Source organism: Takifugu flavidus, chromosome 13 (genome assembly GCF_003711565.1).
Source record: "Takifugu flavidus isolate HTHZ2018 chromosome 13, ASM371156v2, whole genome shotgun sequence".
In the NCBI taxonomy this organism is placed as follows: domain Eukaryota; kingdom Metazoa; phylum Chordata; class Actinopteri; order Tetraodontiformes; family Tetraodontidae; genus Takifugu; species Takifugu flavidus.
Genome location: NC_079532.1, coordinates 10,231,462 through 10,245,948, shown reverse-complemented (window position 1 = coordinate 10,245,948; position 14,487 = coordinate 10,231,462). Strand labels below are relative to the sequence as shown.

The 14,487-nt window shown below is 60.0% G+C and overlaps 3 protein-coding genes across 3 annotated transcripts; 1 reads left to right on the top strand and 2 right to left on the bottom strand.

Annotated features, from left to right (window-relative positions):
- The first annotated feature begins 237 nt into the window (after positions 1 to 237).
- On the top strand, positions 238 to 5,909 carry kiaa0513 (KIAA0513 ortholog). The gene is given in 13 exon segments (XM_057052642.1): positions 238 to 258; positions 404 to 580; positions 583 to 713; positions 826 to 925; positions 1,383 to 1,456; positions 1,544 to 1,614; positions 1,685 to 1,892; positions 1,963 to 2,003; positions 4,057 to 4,129; positions 4,277 to 4,354; positions 4,482 to 4,562; positions 4,669 to 4,763; positions 4,850 to 5,909. Coding segments are annotated over 13 exon segments (1,203 nt in total). The 3' UTR covers positions 4,903 to 5,909.
- Positions 5,910 to 8,382: 2,473 nt separating this feature from the next.
- Positions 8,383 to 11,396, bottom strand: foxl1 (forkhead box L1). Its single transcript, XM_057052833.1, has one exon. It carries the CDS (start codon positions 9,634 to 9,636, stop codon positions 8,572 to 8,574), a length of 1,065 nt encoding a protein of 354 aa, XP_056908813.1. The 5' UTR covers positions 9,637 to 11,396; the 3' UTR covers positions 8,383 to 8,571.
- A 789-nt stretch (positions 11,397 to 12,185) lies between these two features.
- acd (ACD shelterin complex subunit and telomerase recruitment factor) lies at positions 12,186 to 14,436 on the bottom strand. Its single transcript, XM_057052830.1, has 2 exons — positions 14,256 to 14,436; positions 12,186 to 14,173 (listed from the first exon to the last, which is right to left on the bottom strand). Exon 2 carries the CDS (start codon positions 14,071 to 14,073, stop codon positions 12,454 to 12,456), a length of 1,620 nt encoding a protein of 539 aa, XP_056908810.1. The 5' UTR covers positions 14,074 to 14,173; positions 14,256 to 14,436; the 3' UTR covers positions 12,186 to 12,453.
- Between the last annotated feature and the right edge of the window lie 51 nt (positions 14,437 to 14,487).

The window sequence follows — 14,487 nt, the reverse complement described above, 5'->3', positions numbered from 1 at the left end:
TGACCGGAAGTTTACGTCTGACCAGGTAACTAGTACAAGCTAACGTTATTCTTTGAAAGTGGACAGATTACAGCAGGTCATTGAGCCCAATATTAGTCACGCGTCCAGGAGAGAAAATGTTCCTTCCTGTCTGGACTCTTAGCAACAACAGGCTAATTAAACGGGTAGCGCCGCCCCTGTGTCCCGGACGTCCCACCAGCGCTTCTGTCTTTCTTTGTCCACAGGTGTGTCGACCCGATGGCGGCCCCCCCCGACAGTGTGTGGTCGGTCCAAGCCCAGAATCTGAGCGATCGGCGGTTGTTCCTGTGACATCACTGAGGACCTACGAGGGGGAGTGTCCCAGCATGGAGGGCGTGGCAGCAGCGCCTGCTGAGGCTCCGCCCCCCCACATCCAACTGTGCAGCCGTCTGGCCGCCAGAGCCGCCGGCGTGCCGGCTCCAGAGCCCGGGGCCTCCGCCGGCTCCGGGAGCCCGGGGCCTCCGGCCGCCTCCGGGAGCCCGGGGCCTCCGGCCGGCTCAGCCCTCCTGCCAGCGGAGACAGCGATGCCACAGAATCAGCAGACAGCGAGGACGACGCCGACCCCCCCCCTCCCTCACCTGGGAGCGGAGCAGGTCCTCGTCCTCGTCCGTCCACAGCGGCGAGGACGAGGACCCCGACACGCTGGAGACCAAGCAGTTCATGAAGCGCTACGTGGAGAAGGTGTTCCACGGAAGGTACGAGACAGCTGTTGTTAGAGGTCCTGGTGGTGGGAGGGGCGGCGCCGCCCCCGTGTCGGCGCCGCCCGCCGCCGCCGCCTCGGTTCTCTCATGATCCGGTCTGTGGCAGGGAGGACTTCGACCAGGAGGAGAAGGCCCGTTTTGGAGAGCTGTGCAGCGGCCAGAACGGCCGGGGGAGGGAGTGGTTCGCCAGATACGTCAGCGCTCAGGTGAGCGAGGGCCACGCCCACGTGGACCCGGACTTGTCCGCGGTTCAGTCGGTGCTCCGACGTGTGCTAACGGTAGCTAACGGTAGCTAACAGGAACACTTTTGGTGGCTGAGCGCTGCATCCTGTTTAGCTAACGTTGGTACGGGACAGGAAGTGTGTGTCAGCTCCACACGCTCTTCCTGTCTGTCCCGGTTCCGTCCCGGTTCTGTCCCGGGTCCGTCCCGGGTCTGTCCCGGGTCCGTCCCGCTTCTGTCCCGGGTCCGTCCTAGGTCTGTCCCGGGACAGACCCGGGTCCGTCCCGGTTCTGTCCCAGGTCTGTCCTGGTTCTGTCCCTGGTCCGTCCCGGGTCTGTCCCGGATCTGTCCTGGGTCTGTCCCGGTTCCGTCCCGGTTCCATCCCGGGTCCGTCCCGGTCCGTCCGGTCCGTCCTGTAACCGTGTGGCCGGCTCTCTTGGCAGCGCTGCCACTCCAAGCGTGTGAGCGAGGCCACCTTCTACCGGCTGGTCCAGTCCTTCGCCGTGGTGCTCTTTGAGTGAGTCCAACAGTGGTTCTGACCCAGCAGTGTGGTTCTGACCCAGCAGTGTGGACTCTTGCTAAGACCTGCTGGCTCTCCTTCCAGGTGCTACCAGGTGGATGATCACAGCCCGGCCAAAAACCTCATGACGATGTGCTTCACCTACTACTACCACGGTACCTCCTCACACCTGTCGCCGTGGTTACCGCCGTGGACGCTGAGCCGTCTGACCCTCCTCTCTTCCAGGGAAGGTCCAGCTGTCTCCGTCGGAGCTGCTGGACCGCGGGGCTCCTCCGGCCAGTCCGGACCAGTACCTGAACAGGGCTAACTCCTGGCTGTCGGGGAAGAAGGGAGCTGCCGAGCGCCTCCTGAAGAACTCCTCCAAGACGGACGTCAAAGGCTTCTTCGGAGGTCTGGAGACCAAACTGAGGAGCTCAATGGCACCAAAGACTGAGTGAGCTCCACCTCCCAGGTCTTCCTGGACCTCCCTCTGGTCCTGAACGCTTCTGTCTCTTGCTTTGTAGGGACGGGGACAGTCCACCGGAGACAAAGGCCACACTCACAGGTGCGTCGCAGCAGAAGGCGGGCGTGTCCGACCCGGTCCTCCAGAGAGGTCCCCCCCTCCAGAGGGGCGTCCCCCTCCAGAGGGGCGTCCTCCTCCAGAGGAGCGTCCTCCCCCAGAGGAGCGTCCTCCTCCAGAGGAGCGTCCCCCTCCAGAGGGGCGTCCTCCTCCAGAGGAGCGTCCTCCCCCAGAGGAGCATCCTCCTCCAGAGGAGCGTCCTCCCCCAGAGGAGCGTCCTTCTCCAGAGGGGCGTCCTCCTCCAGAGGAGCGTCCTCCTCCAGAGGAGCGTCCTCCTCCAGAGGAGCGTCCTCCCCCAGAGGAGCGTCCTCCTCCAGAGGAGCGTCCCCCTCCAGAGGGGCGTCCTCCTCCAGAGGAGCGTCCTCCTCCTCCTGAGGAGCGTCCTCCCCCAGAGGAGCATCCTCCTCCCGAGGAGCGTCCTCCCCCAGAGGAGCGTCCTCCTCCAGAGGAGCGTCCCCCTCCAGAGGGGCGTCCTCTCTCCAGAGGAGCGTCCTCCCCCAGAGGAGCATCCTCCTCCAGAGGAGCGTCCTCCTCCAGAGGAGCGTCTCCTCCAGAGGAGCGTCCTCCCCCAGAGGAGCGTCCTCCTCCAGAGGAGCGTCCCCCTCCAGAGGGGCGTCCCCCTCCAGAGGGGCGTCCTCCTCCAGAGGAGCGTCCTCCCCCAGAGGAGCGTCCTCCTCCAGAGGAGCGTCCTCCCCCAGAGGAGCGTCCTTCTCCAGAGGGGCGTCCTCCCCCAGAGGGCGTCCCCCTCCAGAGGGGCGTCCTCCTCCAGAGGAGCGTCCTCCTCCAGAGGAGCGTCCTCCCCCAGAGGAGCATCCTCTCCAGAGGAGCGTCCTCCCCCAGAGGAGCGTCCTTCTCCAGAGGGGCGTCCTCCTCCAGAGGGGCGTCCCCTCCAGAGGGGCGTCCTCCTCCAGAGGAGCGTCCTCCTCCAGAGGAGCGTCCTCCCCCAGAGGAGCATCCTCCCAGAGGAGCGTCCTCCCCCAGAGGAGCGTCCTCCTCCAGAGGAGCGTCCCCCTCCAGAGGGGCGTCCTCCTCCAGAGGAGCGTCCTCCCCCAGAGGAGCGTCCTCCTCCAGAGGAGCGTCCTCCCCCAGAGGAGCGTCCTTCTCCAGAGGGGCGTCCTCCTCCAGAGGAGCGTCCTCCTCCAGAGGAGCGTCCTCCTCCAGAGGGGCGTCCTCCTCCAGAGGAGCGTCCTCCTCCAGAGGAGCGTCCTCCTCCAGAGGAGCGTCCCCCTCCAGAGGGGCGTCCTCCTCCAGAGGAGCGTCCTCCTCCTCCTGAGGAGCGTCCTCCCCCAGAGGAGCATCCTCCTCCCGAGGAGCGTCCTCCTCCCGAGGAGCGTCCTCCTCCCCCTGAGGAGCGTCCTCCTCCTCCTGAGGAGCGTCCCCCCCCGAGGAGCGTCCTCCTCCCCCTGAGGAGCGTCCTCCTCCTCTGAGGAGCGTCCTCCTCCCCCCGAGGAGCGTCCCCCCCTGAGGAGCGTCCTCCTCCTGAGGAGCGTCCTCCTCCCCCTGAGGAGCGGCGTCCTCCCCCCGAGGAGCGTCTCCTCCTCCCCCCGAGGAGCGTCCTCCTCCTCCAGAGGAGCGTCCCCCTCCAGGGCGTCCCCCTCCAGAGGGGCTTCCTCCTCCTGAGGACCGTCCTCCTCCCCCAGAGGACCGTCCTCCTCCCCTGAGAAGCGTCCTCCTCCAGAGGAGCGTCCTCCCCCCCCGAGGAGCGTCCTCCCCCGAGGAGCGTCCTCCTCCTCCTGAGGAGCGTCCTCCTCCCCCCGAGGAGCGTCCTCCTCCCCCCGAGGAGCGTCCTCCCCCGAGGAGCGTCCTCCTCCTCCAGAGGAGCGCTCCTCCTCCCCCAGAGGACCGTCCTCCCCCTGAGGAGCGGCGTCCTCCCCCCGAGGAGCGTCTCTCCTCCCCCCGAGGAGCGTCCTCCCCCTGAGGACCGTCCTCCCCCTGAGGAGCGTCCTCCTCCCCCCGAGGAGCGTCCTCCTCCCCCCGAGGAGCGTCCTCCTCCCCCCGAGGAGCCGGTTGTTGACCTCTGTTCTGATCTCCTGTCCAGGGTGTGAGGCTGCCAGGGACCAGAAGGTGGAGAAGGTTTACCTGTACACACACCTGAGGCAGCAGCCCATCTGGTAGGCGGCTCCCCTGCTCCCCTGGGTCTGTGGGACGTTCCAGCCACGTGGACGTCACCTGTTCTGCTACTGTAGAGGCAACATCTCAGGTGACCTGGGTCTGCGCCTCACTTCCTGTTGAGCGTGTGTCTCCTTCCTGTCCTCCAGGCACAGCTTGAGGTTTTGGAACGCTGCTTTTTTTGACGCCGTCCACTGTGAGAGGAAGAAGAGGTCTCCGCCCACCAGGTGAGGGGCGGCCTGCTGGTGTGTTTGGGTCCTGAGTGTCAGGAGGTCCGGTAGGATGTGGGGGGGGGCTGTGGTCCTGAAGAGAACCTGAACCTGAACCTGAACCTAGATTCTGTCCTGTCTGTAGGGAGAAGTGGTGTCACATGACCCAGGAGGAGAAAGACGACAGCTACAGAACGGACGAGAACATCGCCTTTGGCCAGCTGGGGTGAGGGGGGGTGAGGAGGAGGGGGGGGGGACCAGGAGGTCCAGGGGGACCAGGAGGTCTAGGGGGTCCAGGGGGAGCTGCTGATGTGTCCCTGCTGTGTCTCCAGGACCTTCACTCACAACATGTTGGCCTTCGGCCTCAGTCAGAAGCTGTGCAGAGACTTCCTGAAGAAGCAGGCCGTCATCGGGAGTCTGAACGAAGGTAACCAGCACCTCCGGCGCCTCCTTGGCCTCCTCGGTGACCCGGGTCAGCTTGACCTTTGCCCTCTCTGTCTGACCCTTTTGCAGAACAGTACAAGCTGCTGACCGAGCACATAGAAACGATGGCCGCGGCCCATTAGCGCCGAGGGACGCCGCCAGCTCGCTCCCGGTTGTCACGGTGACGGACACTTTAGTGGTGAACCGTCACGAGGTCGACCTGCTGCATCTCACAAACCTGCCCGACGTCCTGGTCCTCCGTCTCCCGCCGCCGCTTTGATGGGCGGCTCAACGCACCCGTGCTGCAGCAGGTGGCGCCGCTGAGGCCCGTTGACGGCGCCCGGTCCTGCGCCGGGTCTGTGTGAGGTTCAGCTGTGGGAACGCCAACACTCAGAACTCTCCTCCCGACTGAAGAGCAAACGGAGCTAGCCGCGAGCTAAGCTTTGCTAGCGTATCTAGCCAGGAAGTGGTTTAGCGCCGAACGTTAGCTAAACGAAACTCACCTTGCTTCGAGCACTGACGAAAGCATTGAAGTCCAGCCTTGTGCTAAGCTAATTTTATTATTTTTAAAGCAATTGTATGACTTTTTTGTAGCTTTTATTCTGGTTTCCCACCGCTGGTCGAGTGACCGCGTGCACGTTTACTCATCTGGTTCCGTCCAGAAACTAGAAGAATGACTGAACTGAGCTGTGTTCTGTGGTGTAATGCCTCCTCCGACCACTGGGGGGCAGCCTTGTGTGTCAGGTCCTGCCCAGCGAGTGGTGATGATGTCATCCTGGAGCTCCTGTGCTGTTAGCCGTTAGCTCAGCGGTGCAGCGCCTGTGTCTTATTTCCCTGCTGTGGTGGTTTGACCTCGAAGGCTCCGTCGTGGCTCCAGAGGAGACGTCCCCGTCCTGCGTCCCCGTCCTGCGTCCCCGTCCTGTGTCCCCGTCCTGCGTCCCTGTCCTGCATCCCCGTCCTGCGTCCCCGTCCTGCGTCCCTGTCCTGCGTCCCCGTCCTGCGTCCCTGTCCTGCATCCCCGTCCTGCGTCCCCGTCTCCCTCCGCTGGACCGGCTGAAGGATCCGGAGCCTTCGCTGGTCCTCTGACTGGATCAGTCAGGAAGTGTCAACCATGACTCCAGTTCAGCAATAAATTTGTACAAAAATGTCACCTTTGTGACGCGCCGCCTCCTTATTCGTGTGGGTGCACCAGGGTCCAGGACTCGGACCTCTTAGGTTGGTCAGGAGATCTGTTGTCAGAATAAACGTGCACACGGATAAACGTGCACGTGGAAAAACGTGCACGTGGAAAAACGTGGTGTCATCTGGGTCAAGCAAAGTCCAGCTCTTCACCCCTGAGCTGACAGCTAACCAGTTAGCCGTTAGCACCCCCAGCTAACCAGTTAGCCGTCAGCTGAGGGCGCTAACAGCTAACCAGTTAGCCGTCAGCTGAGGGTGCTAACAGCTAACCAGTTAGCCGTCAGCTGAGGGCGCTAACAGCTAACCAGTTAGCCGTCAGCTGAGGGCGCTAACAGCTAACTGGTTAGCCACAGTTCTGACCAGAGCAGCTTTTCAACATCTGAAAAAAGAAAGATGGCTCATGTAACGCTGTACAAACAGGGCTGTTTATTTTAAACTTACATGTGTGTTTGTGAGGACCGACACAATTCCTGCTGTCCCGAGACGTGCACGTACGTGCACGTGCAGAGAGGGAGGAAAGGTGAAGTAAACTGATGATGTAGCACCACTTCCTCCCGGATTAGCTGTTAAATTCAGGGTGGTCCTGAGTCAGTGCTGCTGCTGTGGACACACACACACGCTCACACGCACACACACTCTCACTCACACACGCACACGCTCACCACACACACGCACACACACTCTCACACACGCACACACATGCTCACACGCACACTCACACTCTCACTCACACACGCACACACACACACATGCTCACACACACACACACACACACACACACGCTCACACGCACACTCACACACATGCTCACACACACACACACTCTCACTCACACTCTCACTCACACACACACACACACACACACACACTCTCACACATGTATATTTACAGTTGGTGCGAGCGAAGCCGCAGAGATGTTGATGATGAAAAGTTCTGATGGGAGAAGAATTTGTGGGCCGAGCGGCTGACGTGGAGACGGCAAATATTTAGGGATTCTTTTCTGTCCTGATGGCAACGCAGTCAGAATAAATATTTGTTTCTGTTCACTCCGAGAGCAGGATGTGTTTTAGTGCGGAATCATCAGCAATAATCTCTGTTTGGGTCAAAGATCCGAGAGGCAGGGAAACAGAACCGCAGCGCCACTCAGGCTAAGCTAACAGATGCTGTCAAAGTCAAAGAAGAAAGTAAACATCTGGCTAATGGGAATTAGCCCGCGAAGCGCCTGTATCCACTTAGCATTAGCGCCGCAGCCAGTACCAGAACTGGGACGGCACAACATTGAACAGATTAATCATGTTGGTGCCGAGTCCACAGATGAACTGGACCCAGAAACGGGGATTCCTGACGTTAGCGGTCGGACGACGGTTTACTCAACACCATGTTCAGCCCAGCTGGACCGGAACAAACATGTTCCTCGTGTTCTTTTGGTTAGCGTGTTAGCTGGACCAGAAGGGCCGGGCCCCGGTTCAGGCCATGGTGATGCTGACCGGGTTTCTGGTTCTGCTCAGGTTCTACCTCCTGCATCCACATCTTCCATTCTGAGGTTCAGTAAGCTGAGCCCGTCTGGGACCGCTACGCCATCACGTGTGCCGGGCGGGTTCTGGTCCGAGGACCGTGAAGCTCTGCCAGGAAACCGACCTTGATTAGCTGCTAATGTTGCCCAAACGCTGCCCATCAATCTTCAGCGTGGCCCCGCCCCCCAGGACCCAGTGTGTATTTGGACAAGTGGAGCCGGTTTACGAAGAGAGTGAAACAATATAATAAACAGGAGGATTAGGAGGTCCGCGGAGCGACCCGCGAGCCCACATCAGAACTCTAAAAAAGCCTTTCTGTTATTTGCTTTTAAATCTGGCAACAAGAAACAAAGAGGCCTTTGTTCTTCTCACTCTTTGATCAGGTCAAAACAGGAAATGGGAAAATGTTGGACTGGACCCGAGTTGTTCGGCCCAAATGTGCAGATATGGACAGCATCCAGGGGAACGAGCCAGAACCTTCTGGATCCACGAGCGGGGTTTGGTGCTGCACCGACACCACCTGCACACGCCTGTGGGCCCACGTGGACCCGACCTGGGTGGACCCAGATCCCTTCTGATCCACTGACGGACTCACAGGTGGAGGAAGAGCCGGCACGAGAGGCGGTTCTGGTTCCATCCTGCTTGGTTCTGGGTCAGAGGAACCGCTGCCGATCGGTGGTTTGAGCTCTTCACCGCCGGGCCCCTTCAGGGCTGAGCGGTTCCGAAAGGAGGCCTCGCTGGTCCAGAGGCAGGGACACACCCTGGACGGGGGACCAGGACACGCCCCCGTCCTGACATGTGACCCAGCGCTGACGTGGCCCCAGCACGTTCTGCTGCAGAGGGTCCAGGAGTTCTGGAGAACCCGAGGGACCCGGAACCGGGCAGAAACACACCTGAAACTCACCTGAGCAGCTTCAAATAAACCAGGTCTCCGTCTTTAAAGCTCAACTTTATTCACAAGAGTAACAGGAATTCACACCAATCAGCCAATCACATCGATTCTCTTTGAACTTCTCAAAGGTCCCTCCTGCGGAGGCTTTGATGACCCTCCGGGCGTCTCGCGCAGCCTCTGCGGGTGGACAGGTGGACCGGGACAGGTGGACCGGGACAGACCCAGCGTCAGTGGAAGTGCAGGACCTTGCTGGGGTAGTTCAGGGACACGTAGGAGCGCAGCGGGAAGCTCAGCTGCACGTGATGCGGCCGAACCACCGACGGGCAGCACGCGGGAGCCTCCGCGCACGCGTCCACGCGGGGGACACTCGCGCGCGGGTCTCCGCTCCTCGACAGGATGCTGTCGATGCTGAAGCCCTTCAGGCTGTCTCTGCTCGGGGACGCGCCCTTGGCCCGGTCCGAGCCCGGGTCCGTCCTGCCCCCCCTCCCGACTGTCTCTGCGTCCCGGCGGGGGGACGCGCCGCGCGGCTGCGCCCCGTCCGACCAGCGCGGGGCGGGACGGGACCCGAGGTGGGGCGCGCTCATCCTCTGTGTGCGGGGGTCCCGCGGCGGCCCCCCCTCGGGAGGCCCGGCCTCGGTGTCCGCCTGCGCGTCCATCCGCGCCAGGTCTGGCTCCACCGCTCCCTCCGCCCCCCCGGGACCCGACCGAGACGCCAGTGGGGACTGGGGGGCCCCGCAGGGGGGGCCCTTGTGGCGCCGGTGCGCGGCAGCTCCGGGGTCCGCGGCAGCTCCGGGGTCCGCGGCAGCTCCAGGGTCCGCGGCAGCTCCAGGGTCCGCGGCGTCCTGCTGGCTCCTGGTTTTCCGCTTCCTCCGCCGGTAGTTCCCGTTCTCGAACATGTCCAGGCACTTGTTGTCCAGGGTCCAGTAGCTGCCCTTGCCGGGCCGGCCCCTCTCCCGGGGCACCTTGATGAAGCAGTCGTTGAGGGACAGGTTGTGGCGGATGGAGTTCTGCCAGCCCTGCTTGTTGTCGTGGTAGAAGGGGAAGCGCTCCATGATGAACTGGTAGATGCCGCTGAGGGTCGCGCGCTGCTCGGGCGCGCTCTTGATGGCCATGGCGATCAGCGCGATGTAGCTGTAGGGCGGCTTCTGCGGGGGCTCGTGCCGGGCCGGGACGAAGCCCAGGCCGGCCGGCACCACCCCCCCGGGGTCCCCTCCGTACAGGTAGATGAGCGGCGCGCCGGCGAGAGCGAGAGCCGAGGAGGAGACTCCCGGCCGGCCGTGGTACAGAGTCATGACGCCGGAGTGAGTCCCGGGGAACGCTGCGTCCTGGTCCTGGTCCTGGGTCCCTCCGCCTGGTCTCGGGCCTCACGGGGGCCCCACCGTCCGCTGCTGGAGGCTGCTGTGCTCTGTTGACTTTGGACGCAGGAATAAATTGTCCATCATAAACAGTCTGCGCCGTTCTCAGCCCACCCACATTAATTACGGTTTCATTGCGCTGACCCCCCCGCGCGGCGCCGGGCCGGGGCCGGGCCGGGGCCGGGGGGGGGGGGGCCGGGCCGCCCACCCAGGCCGAACCAAGCTGTGTTTATTTGGAAAGATTTCCGGGCAGCCGATCCATAAACGCTCTGATGCGCTGTTTGAAATCTCGCGTCCTCCTGACGCGGAGCCGCGCTCTCAGAACCAACAAACATCTCGGAACCGCTGCGGACCGGACCGGAGCGGGACGGGACGGCTCCCCGCTCCCCGCGCCGCTCCGCGCGCCGCTCCTCGTGGCGTCTGGACGCAGCTTTGATGTCTGGGAACACTTTCTTCAGATGTCTGTCAGAATCAAAGCTTTGATGTTGTAAAAACGGCCAGAGAGGTTCTTCACATGAGGAGGAGAAGGTCCAGCTGGGAGTGGGCCTGGCCCAGGAGTTGGGGCTGAGGAACCTCTGGGGAACCTCCGGGGAACCTCTGAGGAACCTCTGGCCCGCTCCCTGTGGCCTTACAAGGACTGTGTGGGATTATTTGTGACGTGACGGAGATGCTTTATGTTCCTTATTTTCCTGTTTATGGGTCAGAGGAGGATTATAACAACTTCACAAGTGCTCCCAGCTGCAGCCTGCTTACAGAACCGGCCCGTGGATAAACGGAGCAGCAGAACCTGGCAGCACGCCCGCCCGCCCTGGGACCAACGGCCCGTTCTGGGGCTACTGGGAACAACAACAGCCAGGACAGCCTCTCTGTCTCTGGCCCAGTAGAACCAGTATATTTATGCTGTCCCAGTAGAACCAGTCCCTCTATCCTCTGTCCCAGTAGAACCAGTCCCTCTCCCCTCTGTCCCAGTAGAACCAGTCCCTCTATCCTCTCTGTCCCAGTAGAACCAGTCCCTCTGTCCTCTCTGTCCCAGTAGAACCAGTCCCTCTGTCCTCTCTGTCCCAGTAGAACCAGTCCCTCTATCCTCTCTGTCCCAGTAGAACCAGTCCATCTCCCCTCTGTCCCAGTAGAACCAGTCCCTCTATCCTCTCTGTCCCAGTAGAACCAGTCCCTCTCCCCTCTGTCCCAGTAGAACCAGTATATTTATGCTGTCCCAGTAGAACCAGTCCCTCTCCCCTCTGTCCCAGTAGAACCAGTCCCTCTGTCCCAGTAGAACCAGTCCCTCTGTCCTCTCTGTCCCAGTAGAACCAGTCCCTCTGTCCTCTCTGGCCCAGTAGAACCAGTCCATCTCCTCTCTGGCCCAGTAGAACCAGTCCCTCTGTCCTCTCTGTCCCAGTAGAACCAGTCCCTCTGTCCTCTCTGTCCCAGTAGAACCAGTCCATCTATCCTCTCTGTCCCAGTAGAACCAGTATATTTATTCTGTCCCAGTATAACCAGTATATTTATGCTCTGTCCCAGTAGAACCAGTATATTTATTCTGTCCCAGTAGAACAAGTCCATCTATCCTCCCTGTCCCAGTATAACCAGTATATTTATGCTCTGTCCCAGTATAATTATTCTGTCCCAGTATAACCAGTATATTTATGCTCTGTCCCACTAGAACCAGTATATTTATTCTGTCCCAGTATATTTATTCTGTCCCAGTATAACCATTATATTTATTCTGTCCCAGTAGAACAAGTCCATCTATCCTCCCTGTCCCAGTATAACCAGTATATTTATGCTCTGTCCCAGTATAATTATTCTGTCCCAGTATAACCAGTATATTTATGCTCTGTCCCAGTATAATTATTCTGTCCCAGTATAACCAGTATATTTATGCTCTGTCCCACTAGAACCAGTATATTTATTCTGTCCCAGTATATTTATTCTGTCCCAGTATAACCAGTATATTTATTCTGTCCCAGTATATTTATTCTGTCCCAGTATAACCAGTATATTTATTCTGTCCCAGTATAACCTTATATTTATGCTCTGTCCCAGTATAACCAGTATATTTATTATGTCCCAGTATAACCAGTATATTTATTCTGTCCCAGTATATTTATTCTGTCCCAGTATAACCAGTATATTTATGCTCTGTCCCAGTAGAACCAGTATATTTATTCTGTCCCAGTATAACCAGTATATTTATGCGCTGTCCCAGTATAACCAGTATATTTATTCTCTGTCCCAGTATAATTATTCTGTCCCAGTATAACCATTATATTTATGCTCTGTCCCAGTAGAACCAGTATATTTATGCTCTGTCCCAGTATAACCAGTATATTTATTCTGTCCCAGTATAACCAGTATATTTATTCTGTCCCAGTATATTTATTCTGTCCCAGTATAACCAGTATGTTTATGGTCTGTCCCAGTATAACCAGTATATTTATTCTCTGTCCCAGTAGAACCAGTGCTTCTACACTACCAGGCCCAGTAGAACCAGTAGAACCAGTATATTTATTCTCTGTCCCAGGAGAACCAGTACATTTATTCTGTCCCAGTATAACCAGTATATTTATGCTCTGTCCCAGTATAACCTGTGCATCTAGACTACCAGGCCCAGTAGAACCAGTGCTTCTACACGACCAGGCCCAGTAGAACCAGTGGAACCAGTACAAGCTGTGGGTCGGTGTCACAGGTGCGTCAAAGGAAAACAAAAGCGACTCTTTGGCGCCACCGCGTGGCCGATCAGAGAAGTGCTGCATTCTAATTAGTCACACGTGATCCACGTCCATGTCTCGCGAGAACAAGACTCCGCTTGAGCTCACGTCGTGCAGCCAGTCTGTCCAGAGGAGCCCTGATCAAAGACTGGACCTGGGTTCTTCTCAGGCCGGAGGAGGTACCTGAGAGCCCACTGCAGCCAGGCTGCCCGGACCTTGAAGCGACTGAGGTCCTGCTGGTTCTGACCCGACGCCCGGTACGAGTACGAGAAGGACCTGCCATCGCTGTGAACGCTGGGAGTCTTCCTGAGGACGCTGTGGTGCCGGTGCTCCTCCCGGGCCCCCCCCCGTGTGTCTGGGTGTCGAACAGCCAGGACGGGGGGCTGCTGCTGGTCCCGGCGCCCCCCTCCCCCGCTGGCCGGCGTCTCTTTCTCCTGAGCTTCCTGTCACCCGTTTCCTCTGGGACAGGAAGCTGTCCGGTGCTGGGCTGCTGCTCTGTGGGCGGCCCGGGCGACGCTCCGGTAGAGACCCCCACGGCGGTGGCGTGGGGGTCCAGTGGAGGCGGGTCCTGGTACGGCGGTAAACCGCTGTGTTCTGACTGCAGCGGCGTGGCGGGCGGGGGGGCAGCGGGGGGGCTGGGACAGACCCCAGTGGGCGTTTCTCCTCGAGAAGCGCCGGAGGAGCAGGGCGACTCGCCCGGGGGGGTGAAGATGTCCCAGGGGTTGGACAGGGGTCCGACGCTGTGGTCGCCGGGCGCGTCTTCTGCAGGGGGGAGGAGCTTGTCCCCGGCGTCCGGCCCCGGCTCCACGGCCGCGGGGCGGTCTGGCTCCCTCTGCTGGACAGGAGGCCGCAGCAGGACGCCGCCCTGCCGGGACGCCCCCGCCGCAGGACCTGGACCTGGGCCGTTCTCTGCAGCCTGCCGCTGGAGAACATCTGGAATGAGGAGCCATTTTACAGGGACGCTGAAAGGTTCCTCCGTCTTGAATCGGACCCTGTCCACGTCCCAGCCCGTGGCTTTAGGCGGGCCTGGGCCGGCGCTGGAGGTGGAGGGCTGAGGGCTGGGCGGGCCACAGGGCGGCCTGGCCAGCCTGTCCTCTACGTCCCTCAGGACGTCCTGGAAGCAGTCACGTTGCCACTCCCCCAGCAGAATGGACAGGTCCACCCCCGACTGGCTGCTCTCGGAATCCTGCAGGTTTTCATCCAGCAGGTCCTTCCAGGTCTGGCAGATCTTCAGCTGGACCGAGGCCAGAGCTGTGCAGCAGGGCACCTTGTTCCCAGGTGGCCCCACTGAGGTCATGGCCAGTTCCCCCACCGATAAGAAGAACCTGGATCTATTCTGCTCCGGGGCCGTGTGGAACTGCAGCTGGTAGTCCATAATAACCACCATGCTGTTGACCAGCCCCTCAAAGCTGTCTCGGTCCTCCTGCTCTTGAAGACGCTCCCAGGCGGCGGTGGTCAGGACGGCAGGGATCAGGACCACCCCGTCGGACAGCAGGAGCCGCCCTGGGGGGCAGTCGGAGCTCTGAGCCTGGGACTGGGACATCTGCTCCACCCGGGCCACCCGGGCCCACAGCGGCCCGCTGCCGCGGCCGGGGCGGCCCCGCTCGGTGCCGTAGCCCAGGATCAGCTCCTCTATCCACGGGCGCAGCTTTCTGCGGGCGGGCATGTTTGCGGATTCAAAGTGTGCGTCCCTATTTACACTCCGTCAGGGAAACATTCCACGCGCGGCCGTTCCTCCATCAGGGAATTCGCCACAAGGAGAGAATCTTCGGCAAAAAGGAAACAACGACGCATTTAAGGATACTTCGAAGACAAGAATTGATGAATAAAACACACTCGTTTCATTACCTGCATTATCTTTATGGAAGATCAATGTTGTGGTCAAGATCTATTATCTCCCTGCTGTTTTCGAAACACCATTAAACTCAAACAAGACGAGGTACCGGACGCGAGTGCCGGAAACAGAATTCTGGTTTCCGGTTGGTGTTGCCGTCCGGATTATATGACGATCAAAGTGCGCTTTTTACGCTATTTTCGCCAATAAACAGTGTAAAATGTGTCAAAATCAGTTACTCAAAGA